General features: G+C 48.4%; 1 protein-coding gene across 3 annotated transcripts in view; it reads left to right on the top strand.

Moving 5' to 3' along the window:
• Window positions 1-14,113, top strand: part of PDLIM1 (PDZ and LIM domain 1) — a 47,033-nt gene extending 32,920 nt beyond the window's left edge. For all 3 annotated transcript variants that reach the window (XM_038578241.1, XM_038578243.1, XM_038578242.1), the window contains exons 5-7: window positions 6,344-6,495; window positions 13,043-13,160; window positions 13,599-14,113. In XM_038578241.1, coding sequence (XP_038434169.1) covers window positions 6,344-6,495; window positions 13,043-13,160; window positions 13,599-13,785 — 457 coding nt within the window. In that variant the 3' untranslated portion in view covers window positions 13,786-14,113. The remainder of the gene's footprint in view (window positions 1-6,343; window positions 6,496-13,042; window positions 13,161-13,598) is intronic.
• Window positions 14,114-15,087: the final 974 nt, after the last annotated feature.

Genomic DNA, 15,087 nt, shown 5'->3' with positions numbered 1-15,087 from the left:
TTTGCTTCATTCCATTATGGCCAGAAAAGATACTTGGTGATTTTAGTCTTCATAAATTTAGGATTCTTTTGTGGCCTAACATGTAATCTGTCTTGGAGAATACTCCATATGCACTTGAGAAGAATGTATACTCTGCTGTTCTGAGGTATAGTGTTCTATATGTCCGTTAGATCCAATTGATCTGCAGTGTGGTTCAATACCTGTGTTTCCTTATTGATCTTCTGTCTAGCTGTTCTATCCCCATTTGTCTTTATTCCACGGTATGGATGTACCACAGTTTGTTTAACCATTCACCCACTGAAAGACATCTGGATTGTGTCTTGTTTTCAGCTTTTATAAATAAAGCTGCTATAAACATTTATGAATAGGTTTTTGTGCAACCATAAATTTTTATCTCTTTGGGATAAGTGCCCAGGAGTGCAATTGCTGGGTCATAAGATAGTTACATGTTCAATTTTGTAAAACTGCTAAACTGTTTTGCAGAGTGTACCATTTTACATTCCTACCACAGTGTCTGCATAATCAAGTTTTTCCATATCCTCTCTAACATTTGGTGTTGTCACTATTTTTTATTTTAACCATTCTTGAATAGGAGTATAGTAATTATCTTATTTTGGTTTTCTTTTTCTTTTTTTTTTTAATTTTTATTTATTTATGATAGTCACACAGAGAGAGAGAGAGGCAGAGACATAGGCAGAGGGAGAAGCAGGCTCCATGCACCGGGAGCCCGACGTGGGATTCGATCCCGGGTCTCCAGGATCGCGCCCTGGGCCAAAGGCAGGCGCCAAACCACTGCGCCACCCAGGGATCCCTTATTGTGGTTTTCATTTGCACTTCCCTAGTAGGTAAAGATGTCAAACATCTTCATGTGTTTATTTGTCATCGGCATATCTTCTAGTCCTTTTTTGAATATCTTGTTTCAGTTGTAGCTTCTCAGCCTCAGCTGCTTTTTCAGAAGCTGCCACTCTCTAGGGAAGAGAAACAGTAGGCCTGATGGGGCCAAAGAGCAAACGTCAGGGGGCGATGCAGTGTACCGATGCAGATGCAGATGGTAGGTTTGTGCCCAAGCACATGGTAATCTGTGGGCAACAGAGCTCTGTGCTGCCCAGCCCGCCAGGCCACCTCCCAGGTTTAAGGAGCAGGAGGCAGCGGCCCCAGCAGTCTTCCTCAGCAAGCCTAACTACTCTGTCTTTGGAGCTGAAGCCACTTTTACAAGTGCAAGTGAATTACGCCACTGACATTTACTCACTCGCTGCCCACCCACCCGCCCATTGTGTCATTTGTTCACGTTCCCTTTTAAAAAGAAAACAGGTATATGGATAATTATAGAGATAATTCTCCTCAGGTTACTTCTCCTTCTCTCTCTCTCTCTCTCTCTGTCTCTCTCTCTGTCTCTCTCTCTGTCTCTTTCCCGGTCAGCCTCCCTGGGAGACTTGGGGTACTCAGGTCCCAGCTGGAAGCAGAGTCAGCTGCATCAGTGAAAGCTCAAAGAGTGAAAATGCTATGCTGCTGCCAGGGAAGGTCAGATGGAAGTAGGGAGACTCATCAGCGGGTCACTCATGCTGGCTGCGGTGGGGGGAAGGGAAGCCAGCCACCAGCCCCATCCACTGCTGCTGGTTGGTCCCTGCCTTTGTCTCTCTCCCTCCTACCCACAGGGGCCTGTGGGAGCCCCCCCTCCCCCAGGCAGGTGATGGGCCACCTGGACGAGCGGTCTCCACCAAGGGCCATGGTCTTCCTCTTGGACCACCTGTTCAGCCCTGTTATTTGATTTGTATGTCTCTCTCTGTGGGTCCTGAGTTCTGAGCTTGCCCTATGTAAACATATTACATTCTTTTTGATAAATCATTTTTCCTATTACACTTAGAACTATTTTAAAATCAAGATCAGACCCTGGAATGTTCTTGGGAGAATTCTTCCCCTTCTTTGGTGTATGTTGTTATGTCTGGAAGCCACCAGGGGAACACTAAAAATGACAAAACTCAAACCACAAGGTCATCATGTACTCTTCCAACAAATAATCCTATAATATGTTTCTGTGATTAAAAAAAAAAAGGAAAACAATTTACTATTTATTTTGAAGTACTGATTATATTACTCTACCATTTGACAATTTATAAAGCACATTCAATATCCATTCCTTGGGCAACCTGGGTGGCTCAGTGGTGTGGCGCCACCTTCAGCCCAGGACCTGATCCTGGAGACCCAGGATCAAGTCCCACGTCAGGCTCCCTGCATGGAGCCTGCTTCTCCCTCTGCCTGTGTCTCTGCCTCCCTCTCTCTCTCTTTCTCTCTCTCTCGTGAATAAATAAAAAAAAATCTTTTAAAAAAATAGTATCATTAACAAAACAAAGAATAAAAAGGACAAACCAAAAAACTCATAACTTAGAAGGAACTGATGGTTACCAGAGGGGAGGAGGTGGGGGAGTGAGAGGATGGGGGAAACAAGTGATGGGGATTAAGGGGACACTTAAATATACTGGGATTAAAAAAAATCAATATCTTCTTTAAAAACAAAACAAAAATAAAAATAATATCCTGAATATGTTAAAAAGTAATTCCAGAACAAAACATGCCTAAGAAATGGAGGAAAAAGAAAATCATTCTCATTTTTCACATATGGTGAGAACAATGGAAGAAAGGATTCTAGTGATAAGGGTTCAAAAATATAATGGATGTGATTGAGTCACCAGGAAAAAAGGAGAGGGGGTCACTGAAAGTTACCACATTCTTCTGAACTCAGTCTTCACCATTTTTAAAAAAGATTTTATTTATTCATGAGAGACACAAAGAGAGAGGCAGAGGGGGAAGCAGGCTCCTCAAGGGATGCCTGACATGAGACTTGATCCCGGGACCTCAGGGATCACAACCGGAGCTAAAGGCAGATGCTCAACCACTGAGCCACCCAGGCATCCCCAGTCTTCACCATTTAATAAGATACAAGCTTTTAATCAAACAAAACTCCTTCAAAAGACAGACAGCTCCAGGATGCCTGGGTGACTCAGACTCCTGGCTCTGGGACAGGATCCACACAACAACCCTGGGATGAAAATCCATTCCGTCGAAACAATGAGGTGGCCAGAATGGAGATGGGAGGGGCTCTTTAATTTTTCTAAAACTTGAGCCAGCACCTGTGCAGCAACTCGATGATGTGTCTATAAATCCCAACTAAGACAAGCAGGCCGTCCAGACTTCCACCCTCACCAGGCTGTGACCAGGATCATGAGGACCTGCCAGGGTGGCATCGGAAAAGGCCCAAGTTTCAGCCCTATGCAGCCGAGACGGAAAAATCCTGGTGGCCTGGGCAGCCCTGGTGGCTCAGCGGTTTAGCGTTGCCTTTAGCCCTGGATCTGATCCTGGGGACCTGAGATCGAGCCTCATGTTGGGCTCCCTGCATGGAGCCTGCTTTTTTTTTTTTTTTTTTTTTAAAGCTTTTTAAAAAGATTTTATTTATTTATTCATGAGAGACACAGAGAGAGAGAGAGAGGCAGAGACACAAGCAGAGGGAGAAGCAGGCTCCATGCAGGGACCCCGACGCGGGACTCGATCCCGGGTCTCCAGGATCACAACCTGGGCTGAAGGCGGCGCTAAACTGCTGAGCCACCCGGGCTGCCCATGGAGCCTGCTCCTCCCTCTGCCTGTGTCTCTGCCTCTCCCTCTCTCTTTGTGTCTCTCATGAATAAATAAATAAAATCTTGAAAAAGAAAAAGCCTGGTAGGAAGAGAGGACCCGGCCCACCACTGAGCAGTAACAAGGCTACCACTCAGCCCCAGCGACGGCGGTGGGGGCCACGTGGGCAGCCAGACCTCTCCCCCGTCCAGCGCTGAGGAGTAGCCTCGAGTAACCTCATGTGTCTCAGAGGCAGAGTGGGGACACTGGACTCTACTCGAGTCCACCTCAGACCGCTCGTCCAGGTGGCCCATCACCTGCCTGGGGGAGGGGGGGCTCCCACAGGCCCCTGTGGGTAGGAGGGAGAGAGACAAAGGCAGGGACCAACCAGCAGCAGTGGATGGGGCTGGTGGCTGGCTTCCCTTCCCCCCACCGCAGCCAGCATGAGTGACCCGCTGATGAGTCTCCCTACTTCCATCTGACCTTCCCTGGCAGCAGCATAGCATTTTCACTCTTTGAGCTTTCACTGATGCAGCTGACTCTGCTTCCAGCTGGGACCTGAGTACCCCAAGTCTCCCAGGGAGGCTGACCGGGAAAGAGACAGAGAGAGAGACAGAGAGAGAGAGAGAGAGAGAGAGAAGGAGAAGTAACCTGAGGAGAATTATCTCTATAATTATCCATATACCTGTTTTCTTTTTAAAAGGGAACGTGAACAAATGACACAATGGGCGGGTGGGTGGGCAGCGAGTGAGTAAATGTCAGTGGCGTAATTCACTTGCACTTGTAAAAGTGGCTTCAGCTCCAAAGACAGAGTAGTTAGGCTTGCTGAGGAAGACTGCTGGGGCCGCTGCCTCCTGCTCCTTAAACCTGGGAGGTGGCCTGGCGGGCTGGGCAGCACAGAGCTCTGTTGCCCACAGATTACCATGTGCTTGGGCACAAACCTACCATCTGCATCTGCATCGGTACACTGCATCGCCCCCTGACGTTTGCTCTTTGGCCCCATCAGGCCTACTGTTTCTCTTCCCTAGAGAGTGGCAGCTTCTGAAAAAGCAGCTGAGGCTGAGAAGCAGGAGGGATCTGGGCCCAGGAGGCCGGGCTGCCAATCCCCACCACCCTACCCTCCAGCCCCGGCATACCCCTAGGAGGTCCTGCTGCCCTATAGGCTCCCCTGTGATGCCATAGGAGTAGGGATAGGGTGGAGCAAATTGATATATTTGGCCTTTTCCCTTCACTCCCCTCGTACCTGCTAAGCCCTGGTCCTGTGCCAGGCACTGATCCAGGAATGGGACTGTGCTGGTGAACAAGACAGACCAAGACCTGTCCTCATGGGGCTCACTGTCTGAAGGGAGAAAGGCAGTGAAGAAACCGTCAGATGCATGTAGAGTCAGTGGGACAGGGGTGAGAGACAACAGGGGAAGGTGCCATAGAGTGAGGGCAGGGGTGGGATGGGAAGGGGGGGCCTCTCTGAGGAGGGACATCTGAACAGAGATGGGGAGGGGAATGCGGCTGCCCTGGGGCAATCTGGAGAGAGAGCCCTCCAAGCACAAGGAGCAGTAAGTGCAGAGGCTCTGAGGCTGCCTGTGTTCTGGAAACAGCACAGAGGTTGATGTGACTAGAGCCAAGCAAGCAAGGGCTGGCAGGCCATGTGTTTGGAGAGGGAAGCAGAGCCACATTCTTCAGGGCCTTTCTACATTCTGTAATGAGTATTTACTCCAAAGGAGATGAAATTGATTAAACTTGCATTTTGTTATTAAAACTGTAAGTATTTGATTCTAAGTCAGATGAGAACCCTTGGAAGCCCATCACGACACTGTGCAATTCTTGTGTTTAATAGATCACTGTTTGGAAATAAGACTGTCTCGGCGCTAAGAATGGCAGCTCAGGGACAGGTGACAAAGGTGGTCCGTTGTGCTGGTCAGCAGTAGCAGCTTGGCCACGTGGTGGAGGTGGTGGTGCTGAGCCCCGGGGGGTTCAGGACACACTGTGCAAGTAGTTGACTGGAGTCTCCTTCCCTTTTACCCCTTCTGAGAGCACGCAGCAGAGGCCCGTGGCCTGGAAAATGGGCTCTGGGGGCAAGTGGCCCTCGCTCGGCCTGCCTTGTCCTGGCCTGGGGTCTTGAGCTCAGGCCTCGGCCCCTCCCTTCCATCGGACAGCACTTACTGCTTCCGGGCACTTGTGTTTTTCATCCTTGCCGCCACCCTGGGAGCTGCTCTCTGAGTTGTCGGTGAGGTGCCCAGAGAGTTTCTGTGAGAGTTTGTGGAGATAGAAACCCACTGGTATCACGTCGAAACACGTTGATATCATCAGGAAGAAAGAACACTGATTTCTGCTCCGTGAGAAGAATGCGTGCGGCCCATACCGAGGGGACCCAGCCGAACTTTTAGTGGTCAGGTTGTGGCTAACATTTTTCCTCTTCTAAATCTTCTTTTGACGTAATGTTGTTTATGTAATTAAGAAAGAAGCACAGCATTCCCATTCCATGGGATTAGGCCAAAAAGTAATCAAATTACTGAAACTATTTGGGGAAAATGGCCTCTTACTACATTGAAGCAACAGCCAGCCCAGACTACGGACACCTCATAATAGTGGCAGGCGGTCTGTGGCTACGTTCAGAGAGGGCTTTGTCCAATGGGATCATTTCTAGCCCCCCCTTTGATTCAGGGGTGTCTTCATGGAAGGGGGTGAAATTTTTCTAACTTCTGACATGTCCTAATGAATTTCCAAACATTCTTTACAGCTTAGACCATTCTCAGCCTCCAAGTGGACTTGTCATCGACAAAGAATCTGAAGTTTACAAGATGCTTCAAGAGAAACAGGAGTTAAATGAGCCCCCCAAGCAATCCACTTCATTCCTGGTATTGCAGGAAATCTTAGAGTCTGAGGAGAAAGGTAATCAGCCCTGCATGCATGCATGAGGTCAGAGACTTGGGCAAGACCCAGGTCAGGGTCATTCGTAGCTGAAACAAAGGTGAATACAGTCCTGAGTGGGTGGAAGAAGCATGTTGGAAAGCATGGCTTTTAAAATGCTAAAGGCTCTGAGAGAGAGAGAGAGAGAGAGAGAGAGAGAGAGCATGAGCTTCCAAATACACCTGGCCAGCTGTTTCCTATTACATGAGTTTAGGAGGCTGACATCAGGGTGAGCTTGCCTATGGTGGGATTCTGTTCGTCTGTCTGTTGTCCATTGGTTTGATTTGAGCCCATACCCCATGATTCTGTGGTGGCTGATGTGTGTGACTGGGCGAAGGCCGTGGCCGTGGCAAGCAGAACGAAAAGGAATCAGCAACACAGTGAAGCTGCTGGGTGGTGCATTTGTTCTTGCTCTTGGGTAGATGGACTGATGAGAGCCAGAGAACCCCCATTTTGGCCACATCCTCCTTGTGTGACCTTTCTGGGCCTGTTTTCTCTTTGGTCAGTCAGGGGCAGAAGTACTGTCCTCTAAAGTTGGCATGAGGATCCAGGTCCTGCACAGCACCAACACCTGCCAGCGTGACCAGCACGCAGGAGGTGCTTCATGCCTCTGATTTTGTTTTCAGACCTTGTCAAGAGGCACTAGGCCAGCCTCAGCTTGTCCCAAGTGTGCACTCTGATGTACGGCTCTGCATGGCCCACAGCACCACCCTCCCCCCCGTGTCTCTGGCCTTCCCTGAGGCTCAGGTGCTTCCCCAGAGGCCTCCCTTCCCTGTTCTCTCCCCCTTTCCCAAGGCGTGCAGTGAAACCTGCTTCACCCCGCCCCAAGGAAAGGAGCAACTTGCTTGCTCTGAGCCGCCAGTGGGAGCCACAGCCCAGCACCCCCTGCCAGAGGAACCTCCTTCTCCCTGACCCCCAGCTCCAGGTTTGGCTTCCTGGGAGTTCTTCATGAGCTGAGAGTTCCCTACTGAACAAACCCAGACCCAGGCTTCCTCCCCACTTGGGTGGGTGTACCTTAGAAAAATTGGCAATTTATAAGCACAGGAAGTTACAGGAAAAGTTCTCTTTTTATGCTGAACGGATATTGTTTTACCAGCAATTTCCCCCCTTTGCTTGTTGTACCTGTGCATTTTGGAAGGAATGAGTCATAGTCTGTATTAAGTTCCAGTATTAGGGCTGTCAAGTGATTTCGGGACCAACCCTGGAGGATGACAGTTTTATCAAACATGAGAAACCACAACTTATTCTACTCTGATTCAGTGGGTGCAAAACCCTTCAATTAAGGGAGGAAAAGTCAGTCCATTCTAGCCCAAACTCAGACATAGACAGTGCAGAACACATCTAGTCAAATGCCCTCATATCGTAGAGAAGGACCTAAAGCCCAGACTCACCAAGCTGCCCTGATATGGCAGTTCCATGCTCATCAAGATCTGAACTCATTCCATCTTGTTCTCCATCTACCAAACCCATGGCTTCCATTCTCAAAATTATCTCACGGCCCTGGTTGGCAGCTGGTGCTCCAGCCATCATGACCACATCCAGGCACTGGGAAGGAAGAAGCTAAGCAGGGATTCCTCCTTTCAGACACGCCAGCTGCTTCTTTCCCAGAAGTCCCACACTAGCATTCCATTTCACATGACCAGAATTTGGTCACATGGCCACATCTAGTTGCAGGAGAGTCTGGGAATTATAGTTCTTTCCTCCTTGGGATGGATATCTTCTTGTTCCAAAGAAAATAAAAATTTTGCTAAAAAGAAAGGAGATAATGGATTTTATAGTCTCTTCCATATCTCTTAATATGTAGTTGCAGTAAAGTTTTACTGAATAGAACAGTATAAGTTCCAGTCCATACATCCATCACATACATGCAGAAGGCTCTCCGGGGAAGGAGCGCAAATGCCTATTTTTATTTGAGATGAAATGGTCGAAGTTCAGAGCAGTGTCTGGTCCGTAACAAAGCACTCAGTGAGGGCTACCGTATTTCAGGAAGGCCTCAGGTTCATGAAGCAGCAGTGCTCCAGCAGCACCGGCATCTGGTCTCTGCCTGTGACGTAGAGACCCCAAGCAGGCTGCCCATCTCTCTTAGCCCTAATTTCTGCACATGTCCCAGGAGGGAGGTTAATAAATGGCTACTTTACAGACAGTTTAGAGTGTTAAGGGAAATGGTGCATGGAAAGCGCCAGGCCCACTGTCAGTGAGGCCCACATGGGAGGCTTGGCTGCAGCAGGGTTTGCCAACAAACCTCCGAAAACGTGGGTCTTCTTATTTTGGGTGAAATTCAGCCTCTGGACTAGGTGAAAGGGCCCAAGGTTTCTCAAACTTTATCTTGCTCTGGATGAAATGCCAAATTTGCAGGGAACAAGGATACTTTTTTTTTCTTTAAATTGTGGTGACCTATAGCTAACATAAGATTGACTGTCTTGAACATATTTAAGTGTAAGTTTGGTGGCAGTAGTTACATCCATACCATTGTGCAGTCATGAGCACTGCCCACCCACAGAACTCTGTCTTGCAGAACTGAAGTTCTGTACCCATTGAACACTAGCTCCTCAGAGCCCCTACCCCCAGCCTGTGGAAACAACTATTCTACTTTGTTTCCATGAATTTGACTACTTCAGGCACTTCCTGGGAGTAGAATCTTATGGCATTTGCCTTTGATGACTGGCTTGTTTCACTAAGCATCATGTCCTGGAGGCTCATCCATGTGGTAACAGGTGTCAGCATTTCCTTCCTTTTGAAGGCTGAATATTCTACAATGTGCCTATAGCACATCTTGTTTATCATCCGTTCGTCCATTTAAGGGGACTTTTAACAAGAGGAAACTTAGAAGGAGGCATCAAGGACTGAGAAAACACAGTGGGCACCAGGGGCTCTGAGATGACATGCTCAGGAAGTATCAAGGTATCCAGGGCTGCAGGAGAATCCTCACATCCTGGAGTCCCATCCTGGAAGACCACCAGCTGCTTAAGGACCATGAATTGGGTTCTTTGATAATGTGGACCAACGGAAGGTGGTTGAGCAGTGAAGTGGATAGAGAAAAAGTGGATTAAAAAGGGGCTTTACTGAAGGCATTTTCACTTTTTTTTCCCAGAAAGCTTTGACGTGCAAATTTCCACAGAAAAAAGAGAAATTTGGAAATTTTTGTAGCTTCCCGGAGTCTAAAGGGGGCTAATATTTTTACTGTAAGCTTGTTCAGAAGGACAAAATGAAATTTCTTTGGGTTTGCAGTATTGTCTATAAGTGAGAAAAGAAAATGGAGCCAGCAGGTGGAGCTGCGGGGCTGAACACACTGCTGCTGGTTGGCTATGTCCTGCACACAGCTGCCTCTTCTCAAGCTGTGCCCAGTTTGTTTGTTTTTCTTTCTTTGTTAAAAAAACATATCTACACCTATCCTGGGGCTTAAACTCATGACCTGAGATCAAGAGTCTATGCTCTACTGACTGAGCCAACCAGGTGGCCCCCCACCACCACCACGCTCTGGCTCCGTTTTTTTTTTGTGTGTGTGTCATTTTTAATTTTTTTTTCAAATATTTATTTATTTATTCAGAGAGAGAGAGGCAGAGACACAGGCAGAGGGAGAAACAGGCTCCTTGCAGGAAGCCCGACGTGGGACTCGATCCCAGGTCTCCAGGATCACACCCCGGGCTGCAGGTGGCATGGCGCTAAACCGCTGCGCCACCGGGGCTGCCCTCTGGCTCCGGTTTCGTCCAGTTACTTCTCTTTATTTGAAAAAGAGATATGGATTCTCCTACCAAGTTGGGCTCTCATATTCTTCCTTCCTTCTCTCCTGCCCTCTTGCAAATGCAACGCTTTTCTGGTAAATTTTCTGCTGATCAAATGAATTATGTGAAAAACAGCCCCATCATCTGAGACCACAACCTCACTGAGCTGGTTCCCTGGGCAGTCAGTTTCCCTTCCAAGCCATCTGGGTATGCAGAGATGCCACAGAGATGCTGCATTTCCTTCTTTCCCAGGGTAGGCAGCCCGGGTGGCTCCAGCAGCAGGAGCCCGCACATGAGGATGAGACTGTTTGGGATGCCTGAGTCATGATGTTGGCCACCCAGGCCTTTCTGAGATCCCTGTAGGGAGCCAGGATTAGGGTGACAAAGAGGGAGGCATTTGCCTTGGGTATAGAATTTAAGGAGTCACCAAAAACCTCAATAATCAAGACAAAAATGATACTTCAATGCAGTATTTTTTAAAATTACAACACAAAAAAGTCTGTAACAAAGTTGGGACTGTGGCCAAGGAAGGGAGGAAGGTTTGGGAAGGCAAAAACGTACTTGGACTTGGGGATTACCAAAGCACCAAAGGCACCTGACGGGGGGAGGCGGGATGGGGACTGGGCCCCAAGCCTAAGCCTAACTGTAGAGCTTCTGGCTGAAAACAATGGAAACTCTGGAGCCTCCTGACATCTGCCCATTCTCCTGTGTCTCCAGATGGACATCTGTGTCGATCAGTTTCTTGGCGCAGGATGCATCCCTGCATTAATGGGGGAACCCTGAGAGACCATGCCATCAACATCCATGATAGGACATTTAAAATGGGCTGCTTTTAAATATTCCCTCTTACCAGTCTCCATAAGGCATCAAAATATCCCCAGCCAGCTGTCAGCTTGCATTAGCCAGCAGTGGGCTGCAGGATGCATTTCTTGTTCATGTTCTATGGGGGCTGCCAATCGGGCTATGGATCGGCCCAGTTTGGCAAGGCTGGGCGTAGCTCCATGAGTCTTCCCATTCCAGGAGCCCAGCAGAGGGAGGTGTCACTCTTGGGGCCTTGCTGTTTTTAGGCAGAGGTTGGAAGCTACATGGGGACAGGACCAAACAAGGTTTCTCAGCTTGGTGCTATAGGCATTTGGGGCCACATAAGTCCTTGTTGTGGGGCTGTTCTGTGCATTTTAGGACATTGAGCAGCACCCCTGGCCTCCACCCAGTGGCCAGAAGCACTGCTCTCTAGTTGTGACAACCAAAACTTCCCTGAGGGGCAAAATCACCCCCAGTAGAGAATCACCGATCCTACTGGGATGTGTGGCAAGGGTAGGGACGGTATACGTAATTGTGGACAAAATATACAATTTACCATCTTAACTAATTATAAATGCCCCTTATTTGAATTCATATCAATTTTAGGTCAACATATGGGGACTTATTTTCTAAAAGAACAAGAGAACCAGACCCCTCATTTGTCAGCCCCAGGATTGCCCAGCCTGGCTGCAGCTACAGGATGACTTTCTTCACCCCCTCACCTTATACAGAAGACCATTTTCTTGCTCTTGTCCAGTGGTTCTCAATGTGTTTCCTGGGCCAGTAGCATCAGTGGCACCTGAGAACTTGTTAGAAATGCAAATTCATGGACCCTACCTCAGGCCCACTGAATTAGAAACTGGTGGGGAGGCCCAGCAAGCTGCAGGGCCTTGAGTCAGCCTTCCACATCATTCTGATGCACAGAATGAATTTTAGAACTGCTGCTTCAGTTTGAAGAAGTGGGTTTTAACCAGGGCCATAGAGCAGGGTCTCCTGAGGCCCTGTACCTGGAGATGTGCCTTCTGCAGCGTTGGGGAAGAGCCTGGTCTCTGAATTTTAGGAAATCTTTCCTGGTGCCTGGCATGCTCACAGATGCCTGTTCAGAACCACTGGTGTAGAGACTTCTCTGGCTTCTGGGGCCACAGTATGTTGGACTAAGGTAGGGACCCTCAAGTATCTGTCACGGCATTTTACTGTTCATTTAGCCTCTATTATTCACTCATCAGTCTCATGCTAGGCTCTGTGCAGTATTATGAAGTATATAAAACAGGGTTCTGGTGTCCCGGGAATTAGCAGTCCAGTCACAGAGACGTGTAAATAGCTGACAACAGTACTGCTAACCAGCTGAATAAATACAATAATTTTAATAGCCTGCTGTTGTTAATAGCTACCATGATATAGGGCTCTGAAGACGTGCTGGACTGGGCTTTGGTTCAGCACCCAGCGACTAGGAGCTTATTTTATGCATACAAGGCTGATGGCAGGAAGGTTGCTTTCTCTACTGTGGAGCAGGGGAGTTTTATCTGGCTGCTTGTAGATGCTCAACTGTAATGATTTTGTACTTCTTGTGATATGGTTTCTTTCAGCATCTAAATACGCTGTCATTTTTTTTTAATACATTGTCTTTTGATCATCAGAGAATTTATTTATTTATTCCAACTGTATAAGTCATTTTTAAGCTCCCAAATCTGTATGTGCGTGCATCTAATTAGAATGAAATGTAATTTGTGTTTTGAGGGCTGACTTTTTGCCAGGTACTGTGGGAGGGCTTTCTGTGTATTTTTTAATCTTTTTGTGCCACTGTGAAGGGAAAAATAATCTCCTCTATATAAAAGGAATCTGGGGACCAGAGAGGTTATGTAACTTTTTCAGGATCACGCAGCAGAGTCAGGTCTGTTGGATTCCAGGAACTTGCTGGAATATAGTATAAGTGACTCTGAAAAAGCTAAATGAAATTTGTGCAATCCCACCCTTCCTGGCCAACCCAAGTGTTTTCCTTGTTATAGGGGATCCCAACAAGCCATCAGGTTTCAGAAGTGTTAAGGCTCCGGTCACCAAAGTGGCTGCGTCTATTGGAAACGCCCAGAAGTTGCCCATGTGTGACAAATGTGGCACCGGCATTGTGTGAGTATCAGCCTCGCCCAGGCATTGGAGGCCCTGCAGGCTTGGTAAACCATGCTGATGTGGAAAGTGCCAGATGCTGTACATTTTGGGTGTGATGGGGAAGAGTTCCTGCCTGGAAAATGGAGCAGGGAGGCCACGTAGGCCCTCTGTCCAGAGCCAGGTGTGAAGGTTTTCCTTGGCCCTGGAACCTTAAGGGTTGAATGATGTGACGCCAGAATAAGGGCTGCTCCGTGGAAGCAGGAGGGCTTCGGGAGCAATGTCTGTGGAGCCCAGGAGTGAGCAGCTGCTTTGTGACTGGAGGCCGGGTCTGAGGCCCTGATCCACTTGTGGATGGGCCTCTTGGAAGGACCCCCACCCCGTGCCCCCAAGGCCATGATGCTTCTCGCAGGTGCTTGTCACTAACGGAGCCCTTTCCTGCCTCCCCCCTCCCCCCTGCAGCGGCGTGTTCGTGAAGCTCCGGGACCGCCACCGTCACCCTGAGTGTTATGTGTGCACTGACTGTGGCACAAATCTGAAACAGAAGGGCCACTTCTTCGTAGAGGATCAGATCTATTGTGAAAAGCACGCCCGGGAGCGGGTCACACCCCCTGAAGGCTACGACGTGGTCACAGTGTTCCCCAAGTGAACCGGCAGGCCCACACCTGTTGCAACTCGATCTCTAAATGCTCTGGCCCTCTCCTCTCTTGAAAGTTCTTGCTGACTCTGGTTTTATCCCTGCTCATTAAACACCACGTCTCCCTGCCTCTGCTAACTGACTCACTGGCTGTGTGACGCCTGCTTTTACAATTAACAGAGGATTGTTTTGTTCAGTGGCCCCCTTGCCAGCATCCCTGGGTCTTCTCTTTACCTCAGTTCATTTCTGCTGCAGATGGACATCAGCCACATTTGAACCAAACCGAACTGAATATGTTTGACATTGATTCGTTTTTACTCAATAAATTTATAGACTCCAAGGCGGTGTGGTGTCTCTGTCATTTCCCCATGCGTCCTCTTTCCTGTCTCAAGCCAGGTGAGATTCCCGAGGCCTCCCCTCTTGTTTTGGGTTCTGCGCTTCTCTGAGCCTCACAGGCCTTCTCCAGGTGTGAAAAGATTGTCATCTGAATGAGCCATATTCTCACCTTTCTTAGAAGCTTGCTCCAGATGATCTTTCTCTGGTGCTAACATAAGATCAACCTCATTATGTTTTAATGAAACAATGTCTTTTCTATCTGGTTGTTCTGGGACGGGAGTTTTACCAGCTGGCCTTAGAATGTTCCCTAATGAGGGGCACCTGGGTGGCTCAGCGGTTGAGCGTCTGCCTTGGGCTCAGGGTGTGATCCCTGGGTTCTGGGATCGAGTCCCACATCGGGCTGTCTGCCAGGAGCCTGCTTCTCCCTCTGCCTATGTCTCTCTCTGTGTTTCTCATGAGTGAATGAATAAAATATGTAAAAAAATATATATTCCCTAATGAGTCCCTCTCCAGGCTGGTTGCTGCCACCGTAGCCCCTCTCCTTTGTGAAGGGAAGCAAACTGAGGATGGATATCACCTACATGATACCAGACACCTCTTGGTAGTCCCTTGTGGCATTTTAATGGCAAATAGACAAGTTCAGCAGTCACAGCTTAAGGAGGACATGGGACCAGTGGTTAGGGACCTGCAAGGATGAGGCTCTGGGTCATACTGTCAAGTAAGCCTCAGACACACAGGCACGGGGTGAGGGTGAAGGGAATTTAGAATGTGTGATGGAAACTGGAGTTAACGAGCCTGAGTTATCAACTGTCTTAAGGGGCAGAGGCTGTATCTCAGTGACCTTCCTTTTCTAAGCTTCCCACAGGAGAAGCTGGCCCACCAGAACGTAGGCGGGGCTGCCTTCAGAAGTTGCATGACACTGAAAGTTGACACCTGCTGCATCACTCAGATACCATCTCAGAACCCAAGGACTCTGTT

This window comes from Canis lupus, chromosome 28 (genome assembly GCF_011100685.1).
Source record: "Canis lupus familiaris isolate Mischka breed German Shepherd chromosome 28, alternate assembly UU_Cfam_GSD_1.0, whole genome shotgun sequence".
NCBI lineage: Eukaryota > Metazoa > Chordata > Mammalia > Carnivora > Canidae > Canis > Canis lupus.
The sequence above is the reverse complement of the archived record's forward strand: the minus strand, read 5'-3'. Positions and strand labels throughout refer to the sequence as shown.